This window comes from Apus apus, chromosome 19 (genome assembly GCF_020740795.1).
Source record: "Apus apus isolate bApuApu2 chromosome 19, bApuApu2.pri.cur, whole genome shotgun sequence".
Lineage (NCBI taxonomy): Eukaryota > Metazoa > Chordata > Aves > Apodiformes > Apodidae > Apus > Apus apus.
The window spans coordinates 9,549,749-9,561,049 of record NC_067300.1 but is presented as its reverse complement, the minus strand read 5'-3'; the positions used below and the strand labels follow the sequence as shown (position 1 = coordinate 9,561,049).

The 11,301-nt window shown below is 48.0% G+C and overlaps 2 protein-coding genes across 3 annotated transcripts; one reads left to right on the top strand and one right to left on the bottom strand.

Moving 5' to 3' along the window:
• The first annotated feature begins 929 nt into the window (after window positions 1–929).
• On the top strand, window positions 930–8,161 carry PSMD5 (proteasome 26S subunit, non-ATPase 5). Of its 2 annotated transcripts, XM_051636857.1 has the most exons (10): window positions 930–1,127; window positions 1,317–1,461; window positions 2,110–2,223; window positions 2,646–2,774; window positions 3,021–3,130; window positions 3,510–3,652; window positions 4,215–4,406; window positions 4,739–4,848; window positions 5,532–5,672; window positions 6,161–8,161. In XM_051636857.1, exons 1-10 carry the CDS (start codon window positions 943–945, stop codon window positions 6,416–6,418), a joined length of 1,527 nt encoding a protein of 508 aa, XP_051492817.1. In that variant the 5' UTR covers window positions 930–942; the 3' UTR covers window positions 6,419–8,161. The 2 variants fall into 2 exon arrangements, with proteins under 2 accessions (XP_051492817.1, XP_051492818.1); XM_051636858.1 differs by lacking the exon at window positions 2,646–2,774 and having other exon boundaries at window positions 939–1,127.
• A 1,302-nt stretch (window positions 8,162–9,463) lies between these two features.
• Window positions 9,464–10,564, bottom strand: B3GALT9 (beta-1,3-galactosyltransferase 9). Its single transcript, XM_051636775.1, has one exon. The coding sequence runs from the start codon at window positions 10,562–10,564 to the stop codon at window positions 9,464–9,466; it is 1,101 nt and encodes a 366-aa protein (XP_051492735.1).
• Window positions 10,565–11,301: the final 737 nt, after the last annotated feature.

The following is an 11,301-nucleotide window of genomic DNA, read 5'->3' as shown; positions in this document are numbered from 1 at the left end:
CTTCCCAAGCGCCCGGCACCCCCAGAAGCGGGCTCAGGGCCATGACCGAGGACAGACGCCCCGCAGCACCCGCGCGGTCCCCGCAGCCGTCCGCACCGGCGGGGGAGCGGAAACCCGCCGCTGCAGCGCAGGGCCGGGCTGCAGGGCAGCACCAGCGCCCCCGGGGACTGGCCGGGCCCGCCGGGCGCTCCGCCTTTCCTCCCCCTCTGCCAAACCCTCGTTTTTCTCAGGTTTAATATCGTTGCGGCGCTGTGGATAGAAACTACCAGACAGCTGCTGAGCCCGGTGGGGTTTGAGCCTCGGGGAGGGGTGGGATCCCCCCCGGCCCTGCCGTGGGGCGGGAGCTGCGCGCTCGTCCCCCCGCGTGTCCGTGGGGTGAAACAACGACCTTTTCCCCCCCCCCCCCCCGAATGGCACAAAACCAGCCTGTGCTTTCCTGCAGCGCAGCCCGCCCTGAGGTGGCCGAGCTGTCCCCATCGCCGTGAGAGGCAGCCCGGGGGGGTCCCGGCACCGCAGCCCCCACGCGGGGTGCCCCCCGGGGGCTGCCCTGCCGCCCCACGCAGGACACCCCGATCCCGCCGCGCGTGGGGCGCCGGGCGGGCCCGCTCTCCGGACCCCGGGGAAGCGCCGCTGCCCCGGCTGGCTCGGGCTGCACGCCGGGGCGCTGCGGACCCTCCCGCCCAGGGCGGCCCCGCCGCCCACACGCGGTTTTACCCCATTCCGCCCCAAAACCGCGGCCCCGCCCCTCCGCGGGGCCCCGCCCCTTAGCCACGCCCCCTCTCCATTAGCCACGCCCCCTGACCGATCGCCCAATCGGATCGCTGGGGGGCGGGGCGACGCCGCCATTTTGCTGCCGGCGCGGCGGACGCGAAAGGGGCCCTGGCGACGGCGCGGCGGTTGCCAGGGGCGGGGCGCGCGCGCGCGGCTTCCGGCGGCGCCAAGATGGCGGAGGCGGTGTGGGAGCTGCTGGAGCGCGCGGCGCGGCCCGGGCCGCGGCGGGAGGAGCTGCGGGAGGAGCTGCGGGCCCTGCGCCTCGCCCTGCCCGCCCTGCCGCCCGCCGCCCTCCGCGCCCGCCTCAGCGACCGCCACCTGGCCGCGCTCTTCGCCCTCCTCTGTGTCAACGACCGGTAAGTGGCGGCCCCGCGGGCCTGGCCCGGCTCGGCCGCCTCCCCTTTCCCTTTCCCCCATGCGTGGTGGTTCCTGCGGCTGCCGCCTGCCCTGCCCTGCCCTCCCTCAAGGCGGGGCCCGGCACCACGGAGGATTCGGGAGCACGCGGAGCCGTCCCCCTGCTGAAGGGTTTGTCTCTGTGCCCCCAGGGAGCAGGTGTCTGCGTGTGTTTCCATCCTGGAGAGGCTCCTGCAGGCCCTGGACCCGGTCTATGTGATCCAGAACCTCCGAGAAGAGCTGCAGAAAGGGCTTTTCCACCCCGACGACTCCGTGAAAATCCTCACCATATCTCAGGTAGGAGGGTTTTCCTCCAGGAGGAGGGGGCAGAGCTCTGCCTTCAGCCGGGTGGGGCTAATCCTGATCTGCTCCTGCTGTTCCGTGTCCTAATTTGTGACAGAAGCACCACATCGAGTCTGCAAGAGCTGGGCTCTTACATGCTGTAGAAATTATGGATAAATGCTGTGCAATGCGTTGGTATATAATGCTTTCTGATGTGTCTGTTAACATATAGAACTGTCTTGGCAGTTTTAAAACTTGGAAATGAATCTTCTGCACGTGTTCTGGATGAAAGTTGCTGAGCCAGCAGTGCCAGCACATGCTGTAAGGATTAAGGGCAGCAGCACTTTGATATTCAGTGTACTTTGAACAAGACTGTGAAAACACTGAAGAGGAGTAGACTGTAGTAACTTGACACTTCTTGCATTAATTTAAAAGCACCAAATTATGGAGCAGCATAGTTTGGAATGGACTTCTAGAGGTTTCAGGCCCAGCCCCCAGCTAAAAGCAAGGCCAGCTTGCAGCAGTTGCTCAAGGTATTGTCCAGCTGAGTTTTGAGCACCTCCAAAACTGGTGATTCTGGGTAGCTGTTCCAGTGCTTGAGTGTGCTTGTGGTGGGAAAATGTTGTTTTAATGTTATTTTCTATAATTATTTGATTTCTTTAGGTTGGGAGGATTGTTGAAAACTCAGATGCTATCACAGAAATTCTCAATAGTCCTGAACTATTAAGGCAAATAATTAATTGCATTGGTGGAGAGAAAATAGCAGTGGCTAAAGAGGTAAGCATGGCTTTCTTTTTTTTGCTCCACAAACTGATGCAGACACTGCAGAGGGCACTTTTTCTGCTGTATTTGAGGTGACAGGCTCAGCTCCTTGAAGGAAATGAAAGCTTGTGTTGCCTGAAAGGTGGTCTGAGCATCCAGGTGCCTTAAGCCTAGAAACGACTTGGGTATGACAGAAAGTCTCCCAAGAATTGTTCTCTGCCAGTAGCTCTTGATGCCAGAGTCAACTCACAGCTCTGAATTTGATGCCAGAGACTTGGCTCACAGTAAGGAAAAATGAATCACAGTTGGAGTTTTAGATGTGTAACTTGATTGATTTTGTTAGTAAGGAACATGGAAACTGAGTCTGATCGCCTTGGATTTTCTTCTCTTTGTGCTGTGTTTGTTTGTAATAATAAGCTCCCGTTTCTTGCTTCCAGGCCATCAAATCTCTCTCCAGGATAGCACAGACACAGGCTGGGTTGGAGGCTTTATTTGTGAGCAGCTTGTTGAGTGACCTGAAAAATGTCATGGCAACAAGTGACATTGTTCGATACCGAGTCTATGAGGTAGGGATCCCACCAGTGTTAGGGTCTGGGGGCTGCACTTCTCTGCACTGGGAAGAACTGGTCACACCTGGGGTTTTCTAACTCCTTTTGAACTTGTTTCAGGCCAACATTTAGGCTGATTATGAAAGCATCATTAATTTTATATTAACAAATACAGTCAGCATTATCCAGTATTTGGCTGTTCCCGTGAGTTGTTATATTTTTATGAACCATCCTTTTTTTCTTTTTTCCTCTGCTTTTATTTAGTTAATTGTTGAGATCTCTTCGGTGTCAGCAGAGTCACTAAATTACTGTGCAAACAGTGGATTAATATCAGAGTTAATTGGAGAGCTGACTGGAGATGATGTGCTGGTCAGGTAGGTTGGTAGTGAGTTTGCCCGTGGGCTTCCCCCATTGTTGAAACTGATGCTCAGTTCTAAAGTAGCACTCTTTAAACACATTTGTGTCTGTTTCTCATTAAAGCCTTTTCAGGGAAACACTTGGAGGGGCCTTGGGCAGTGGGGGTTCATAGTCTGGGTTTTGCTTTTTGTGTGTTTAGATTTTGTCTCCTCCCCTACCTGGGTGGGAGGGGGAGAGGATGGAGAGTGTTGTCGTTGGTTTAATTGTCGATCCTGAGTCAAACTGTGACATGTCTTAAGGGTAGAAACCCTGCTTTGTTTTGGTTTTTATCTTAAATCATCAAGTACTTCAAAAGCCCATTGGAAATTCACCAAAAGAACCACTTCTGTGTTCCAGAGCTACGTGCATAGAGATGGTGACCTCCCTGGCCCATACTTCCCACGGGCGTCAGTACCTCGCTCAGCAAGGGGTCATTGATAAAATCTCAAACATCATCGTTGGGGCAGAGTCTGATCCCTTCTCAGGCTTCTATTTACCAGGTTACATCTGGATTTTTCCTGTTTCCTGTGTTCACTGAGAGGACTCTGAAGCCTCTGTTTTGAAAGCTCCTGTGCATATTATTAGCATATGTGTGTTGGGTGTGTGCATCTGTCAGCTGGACAGGCTGCTGAGCCATCTCATATCAACTCTAGTATTAACTAAAAAGGTTGGACCAGATGATCCTTGAGGTTTCTTCCAACCTGGCATTCTGTGATTCCATGGAAAACTGCTGAAGGGCAGTCTCACATGAGTAATTGTACTTGTGTGCAGTGGTAGAGCTCTGGGTCTGGGGAGGCTGAACACTGGAAGTCTGTGTTATTGTAGCCTTTTGTAATGAATTAAAGACAGCTGCTACATCATTCATTAACTTCCAAAATACTGGCTTGTTCCTTATTTCTGCCCATATCCTGATGCCTTTCACAAGCAGTATTGAGACTGAGTAACACTAACTGAGCAGTGAAACAGTCTTACATTAATGTATGTTTAATTTTGACATGACTAAAGTTACTGTTCCTGCACTCTGAATGCTTTTTATATGTTTCTTTGGTCTTGTTCTCTCAGGATTTGTTAAATTCTTTGGAAATCTGGCTGTGGTTGATAGTCCACAGCAGATCTGTGAACGATACCCTGTCTTCATGGAGAAAGTCTTTGAAATGGCAGAAAGTCATGATCCAACCATGATTGGAGTGGCTGTGGACACGCTGGGCGTTCTGGGGTCAAATGTGGAAGGCAAACAGGTTTTACAGAAAACTAGTTAGTACCCTTTTTTCTTTGCAATTTGAATAAAATGTTTCCTGAGATAACTCAGTTACCTGTGACACACAGCTTCCTTTTTGGGAATGCTTGGATAGTCTGGAGAATGACCTTAAAAGCTTTGGATTTGTCCATCTTGGATCCATATGAAGCAAAGAGAACCTGACACTCACTGTAGGAGATCCAGAAGGTGCCTTGCTTAGGTTTAAGAAACACCACTCTTGCCACCAGTTAATGGAGCATAATGTGACTTTGTGTGGTATAAGGTAACTTTGTATTCCTGTTGAAGTCTGTCTGAATTAATTAAAATCACTTTGTTTTCATTTTCAAAGGAAGCAGATTTCAAAACCTGTTAAACAGGATAGGGCACCAGGCCAGAAATGCCCCCACGGAGTTACGGCTTCGCTGCCTGGATGCAATTTCATCTCTCCTTTATTTGCCTGTAAGTCCCTGCTTTGGTTTGTTGTGTGTGTTGGGTTTTGTTTGGTTTTTTGTTGTTGTTGTGTTTTGTGTGTGTTTTGTTGTTGTTGTTGTGGGGGTTTTTTTTTTGTTTGTTTTTTTTACATCTACAAGGATGAGATTATTGTGCATCTGACTAACTCTGTTTTTGCAGCATCTAGTTTGGGTAGAACTGGTAACTTTCTAGTATTCTAATATGCTTGGCTGATTTGAAAATACCTGGTTTATTTGTTCGCTTAAAGTTGGAGTTTGTTTGCAAGAAGCCAGGTGTTCTGAAATCTGTTTATAAAACATGAAGTCAAGGCAGCAGTGGCAAGGGAATGAGAGTAAACAGATTAATATTCTTGTGCCTTAAAGGGATAGAGGCAAACTGCTCTAATCCCTGCTTTAGAGTCAGTGATCTGGTTTTAATAGGGTAGCTCTAAACAAGCCATTTTCGTTTGTCTCACAGGGCTGCAATCCAGCACAGCACTAACCTCATGTATCAGTTGATTTAAATCTGTCTTCCAAGTCCTCCTTCATGAAAATAAGTTGAAAATTTAAATTGTTTCAGTTTAATCTGCTGGCAGGTTGTTTTAAGGAACTTAACTATTGAAGATAGACTGAAAACTCAAAAGCTTTTCATGATCCTAATCAGACTCTCATTTTCGTATATGCTGTGTGTAGCCAGAGCAGCAGACAGAAGACCTTTTAAGAATGACTGAATCCTGGTTCAGCTCCTTGTCTAGCCAGCCACTGGAGCTCTTCAGGAGCATCAGTACTCAGCCCTTCCCAGATCTCCACTGTGGAGCCTTACGGGTATTTACTGTAAGTCTTTTTCGGTTTCAAAGAGCAGGCAGTGAATTGTATTGCCATTCAGCCTCAGGTTTTTTTCTTGTTTAACTGAAAGCCACAAACTTCTTGCTGAAGCCCTGAAGTGGTCAGAAATAAGGTCTTTCATTGTGCCCCACTTGCATTCACCATTTGAATAATGCAGCAGTTGGGATGTCTGTAATGCTTGATTTTTTGTACATTGGACAGCAAAAAATAAGCAAGCAACAGCTGTGCCCTAGGGTGCTGCTCTGATACCAGAGGCACTGCTGTGATAACTCACTTCAAACTTGAGAGATAAGCACTGAGCTCTACTTGCAGTGCTAAATCCTGCTGCTTGGTTGGAGTGGTGGCTGTGTAACTGCTGTGTACAATCAATATCCCATTTCACTTTCCCTTGGCTGTTTGCCTACTGTGTAGCTGGTTTTTGGGTGTTTGAAATGAGGTGTTTTTCCCCCTCCTCCCCCTCTTGTCTTCACATTTAGGCAATTGCAAATCAACCATGGGCCCAGAAGTTGATGCTTGACAGCCCAGGGTTTGTGGAGTATGTGGTGGACAGATCTGTGGAGCCTGACAAAGCTTCAAAGGATGCCAAGTATGAACTGGTGAAGGCCCTGGTAAACTCCAAAACAATTGCAGAAATCTTTGGCAACCAATATTACCTGAGGCTGAGGGCCTACTTGCGTGAAGGCCCTTACTATGTTAAGGCAGTTTCTACTACAGCTGTGGAAGGAGCAGAATAATGTCTTTGATGTCTTGATTCCCCTTCTTGCAAACCAAGTTACTGAAGTAGGTGTTAAGAAGCCAGGTGTGGAGACTCTTCTCACTGGAGTCTCTTTAGATTGTCTCTTTAAAGGAACGTGAAGCACTTTGGCTCTGTTTGAAATGAGTCATGAGAGCAAATCAAAATCTCTAGGGCACAGCATAATTTCCCATAGGATGTCATGGCAGAAGTTCTCTGTGTACTGTCGTGAGATGAGTAACCAAAGCAAGCACTCTGTCAGCTGCTGGCTGTGTGGTGGTGTGCAGAAATTAATCAGTGTTCAGCTAAAACTGCTCTTGGGTTTGGAGTTCCTGTTGTGTTTTCTCAGTAGATCACAGTTCAAGTGAAAAAAAAAACAAACAAAACAAATGCCAGAACACCTCAAGGTTTGTAACCTCACATGCTCCCATAATTTCTCTTCTTTATGTTTTTATGTCTGCTGAACTTGGCCTGGAACATGCTCTTTTAGCCAGTGATGTTGTCAAACCTTGTTGGTCAGAGTGAGCCAGTAACGTTTTGTCCACGTGGGGAAGTACAAACTGGATTCTCTTCTGTGTTCAACTTGCTGGATAGAAGTCTTGCTTGAATAAATAATTCTAAATATTGTTTACATTTTATGCTAAGGATGGAAGAAAAGCTTTTAACCTTCTTAAAAACAAAGTGAATGCATGCTCTGGTGTGCAGAACCAAACTGGGAGCTTTGTCTCCCTTGCTGACTGAGACTTTGTATGGCAGCAAGTTTACTTGCTCAAAATAAGCACGAGCTATAGCACTACAAATCTACTTCAGAACCAAAACTTAAATTGTTTACACTATTTTTTAACAGATTTTTTAAAATTTTAAGTGTTATTTAAAAAAATGTAGGGTTTTAGTTGGCTGAGTTAGAATAAAAGGGGTAAGAAACTCTCATGTTTAAGGGCATGAACTGAATTAGGATTTTAAACGTAGAACCTCACGAAGCTGAAATCTTCTTTTGAAGATGGGCAGCTAGTTTGATGATGTGTAAGAGTAGCTCGACACTAGAGACATGTGGTGTCTGTCCATAAACAGAGACCTCACGTGCTTTGTACAAAAGGTTTGTATTACCTTTGAGGACATGAGAAACCAATCAGAGGAATAGCTGGGGGGAGCATAATAAAACCTGAAACTACTACTTTTGGTCTAATTTTGCTAGTGTGTCACTTTGTGTCCCCACACTGCCAGGTGAAGCAGGATGATCTGCTCGTGCAGAACTCTTTTCTTGCCTGTAGGAGCTGTGAGCTGCAGCAGAGGTGAGGTATGGCCTGCCACAAATTGCTGGCAAGGCACCTAAGTGGGCTCAGGCAGGGTAGTTGGGGAGGATCCCTTAATGTTTAACAAGTTAGCTCGATGCAGGTGATCTGCCTTCTTGCTTATGATTTAATATGTACAAAAGTTGTCATCCAACATTCTGCTACTGCTGATGCTTTAGTCCTCGATGTGCATAATAAACATCTGCCTGTGGGAAATGCAGTACATGGTGTCTTGTTTGTGAACAGAGGCAGCACAGAAGCTTCATGAATCCTGCACCCCAGAAAAAAACATGAAAGCACTAAAAATGAAAATGAGGAGAGAAGTCTCTGGTTTGCACTCATACTGGGCAGTTAGCTTTGTTATTTTAGGTGGCTTTGGTTGCTGGTAGCTCTGAGCCATATTCTGAAATCTCAGTCGAAGAAATCAATATATAAACCTTTTCTGCAATTCATGAGTTTCTTCTGTGTGTGTTTTCAGCTGTTGCTTTTGAAGGCTACTTTGTGTGCTAGATCTTTAGCATCTGCTTTGCATGGTACATTTGCCAAATACAATATTTTAGAATACACAGAGATGCCAAACAAGGGGTTTTTTTATATGTACATATGCTTTATTTTGTTGAGCTCAACATTCCGATTAATTGATCAGACTCTTACCCCTTATTATTCACTTGCAGTTCACTACCCATCCTGTGCATTTCCACAGGCTTTACATGTTGCTGCTGGTTTATCTTAATGGATCAAGTGAAGCATGGTGTCCCTGTCCCCCTCTGGGAAGTAACAGGTGGAGATAATTGAGGAGAAGACAGAAATGAAATGATGGAGAGTGAGGATTGAGGTAACATGCTGAACTTGATGGACTTGGTTTAAAATCAAGCACAAACCCACAGCTCATCATTAGACCCTGGTTAATAAGCAGCTCAACATGGTATTGAGTTGTGGATCCTTGGGAGCACCCCTCCAGTTCCTTCAGTCACAGCAGGGGGAGCAGATGGTGCCCCCAAAGGACCCTGTGTCTCCTCCCATGTGTGTCCCTCACAACTGGAGGACAGATCTCCCCAGCCAGTCCTGCTGAAAGAGCTGGTGTGGGAGAGTTCAGCTGGAGAAGGCAGGCAGGGGTTTTGTTTGGAATCTGGGCATGGTTACATTTGGGAAATGTTGGTGTCCCCAGAGTGCTGGTGAATTTGTTCCAACTTCACTGCTGGTGCTCTTCTGCATCATACTGTGGTGTGGAGCTGCTCCTGTCAGTGTTTCCGTGATGCCGTGACTGACAAATACCAGATTCTTTGACAGGTGAGTTGGGTTTCATGCCTGGAATCTTACTGGGCTGTTTACCTCTGGAATTCCCATGGCAGTTCAGTGTCCCCACTCAGAGCTGTTCCGTAGTTTCACTGGTGCTGTTAAACAGGCAGCTGAGGAGTGGGTCCCTTTGTTTCCCCTTTGTTACCAAATACTTTGGAAGCAGATGATGCCTCACTCAGATAAACACAGAAGGAGTTTTGGCATAAAGTCAAGGACTTCAAAAGTCTGGAAAACACAGGATACAAACAACATTTCTTGGAATACTTTTTTCTTTTACTTGTCTGCATGCACTTGTAGGTACATACACCCAGAGAGCACTTGCAGGTGTACCACAGCTACAGCAGTGAGGGCTGCCCTGCTGTTGAAGGAAGGGGAGCAGATTGTTACTGCTGGATGTTAGCAGGACAGAACAGCTGGTGAAAGAAAATTCAGGCTTTCTTTGCAGAAGGTAGATCTTAATCAGCGAAATGAAGAACCTCGTATTTTATTTTATCTAAATTAAACTGTTTGAACTTATCAATGTAGGTCAAAACCTTGCAGGACACCAGCCCGTAGTAGGTTTCCAGTAATGAGCAATCTTCCCCAGCACTTGTTTCCTCCCAGTCTTTAAATAACTCGTCCTCTTTCATCTTGGAAGAGGTGAAAATGAATTTATAGCAGCATCGATTGTAGCTGATGTGCTTTCCCCCAGAAAACCGAGAGCTGTGGATGGGAGTGATGCCAGCTCTCTTAGCACAGATGCCCACGAAGACCTCGGGGGGCAGTGAGGCTGGGACCCCCTGGGCAGCCACGTACACCTTGCGAGCCACGTCCTGGGACAGGAGGAAGGCGCTGCCGTGGCAGTAATCGGGGTAGAACTCCTCTGAGTACTGCTGGGTGGGAACAAAGCCAGGGCTTGTGGGGTCCCTGTCGGGCATGTCCTGATGAACAACCCTCCCAATGTAAATGTCCTCCAGCTGTGTTAAGCTCAGCAGGTACCCAGCCAGGCTTGGAATGCTGACAAACACGTCTTCATCTGTTTTGAGAATATACCTTGCATGGGGACAGAAAGTCACTGTCCACTCCACGCTCATCAACATCTTCTGTGTCTGTGTCTGGGGAGAGTCAATGAAACTGCCTTCAATAATGTCCCTGTGCTTTTGAGACTCCTCATCGATCTCCAGCTGGGTGGAGACTGAAGCTGGCTTTCCTAAGGCAAACAGAGTCAGCACAGCAGAGCCTCTGGTGTCTGTCACGTTGCCCCATGTCTGCCTGATCACGTTGCGCCTTGCCCTGTTTTCTGGGCTGCTGCAGACAAGGACCAGCAAAAGTATCTCCTGATCAGGGCATGTTGCTGTGCTGCTGAGTGTGTAAGAGAGATTGGCCTTTAGAGCAGCTGTATCCAGCCTCCTGGCCCTCTCCCTGATTTCCAGAGTCTTGGCGTCGGTGTAAGAAAGAGGCAACGACCGCAAGAAATATTCCTCCAGTAAATCTGCCCCAAAAAGCAGCACGTGGAAAAGCAAGACATTAAAGAGGATGAAGCACCACTGGTGAGTGCGGAGCCTGCAGAGTGTCATCTGGGGAAGAGAAGAAAGAGAAGGGACAGACCCTGAATTCTCTTGCTGCTGGAACAGAAAGGCTGTCCTTCATTTTGATGTGCTCATGGAAAGCACAATCACAAGTTTTACACCATGGTCTTTGTATTATTGGTGTAAGGCTCTTCTGGAAGCCTAAGCAGCCCTATCTCATGTGGCACAGCAAGATCCCAATACCATCCTGAGGTTTAGAAGGCTCCTTTCTATGCATCCATGAGTGGAAATACTGAGGAGTAACTCACTATTAACATTTTCTGACTGCTTTTAAGCTGTTATTGAAAGCCTGAGATGCTGATGAGGACCTGTTAATGCTAATATGTGTCCTCAAAGGAGAGCCTTTGGTGCATGGCCTGAAAATGCTGTAGGAAAGCTGGCAGGGTAAGAAGCCAAAGGGAAAGCTGTTATCCCTGACACTTACCTGCATGGTGGTGGGAGCTCTCCCTGCAGCAGGGTCTGTGTCTGCAGCAGAGGCGGTTTCTCCAACAGAGGCTTACAGGACAGCAGCTGTATCTGGGTCTGTGGGATTGAGTTACTGCCCAGTACCCAGAGCTGATGCTTCCACCTCACCTGTGGGGAGGAAAGATGATCCCAGGGGACGATCATGTTGCAGCTGCACAGTCACAAAGCAAGCAAAACTCTACCCTTTGCCTTTATTAATTTCTGAGACTTGGGCTTGGGTCTCTGAGAAATAAGGAAATGAGGCCCCTGCTGGGCTCCCT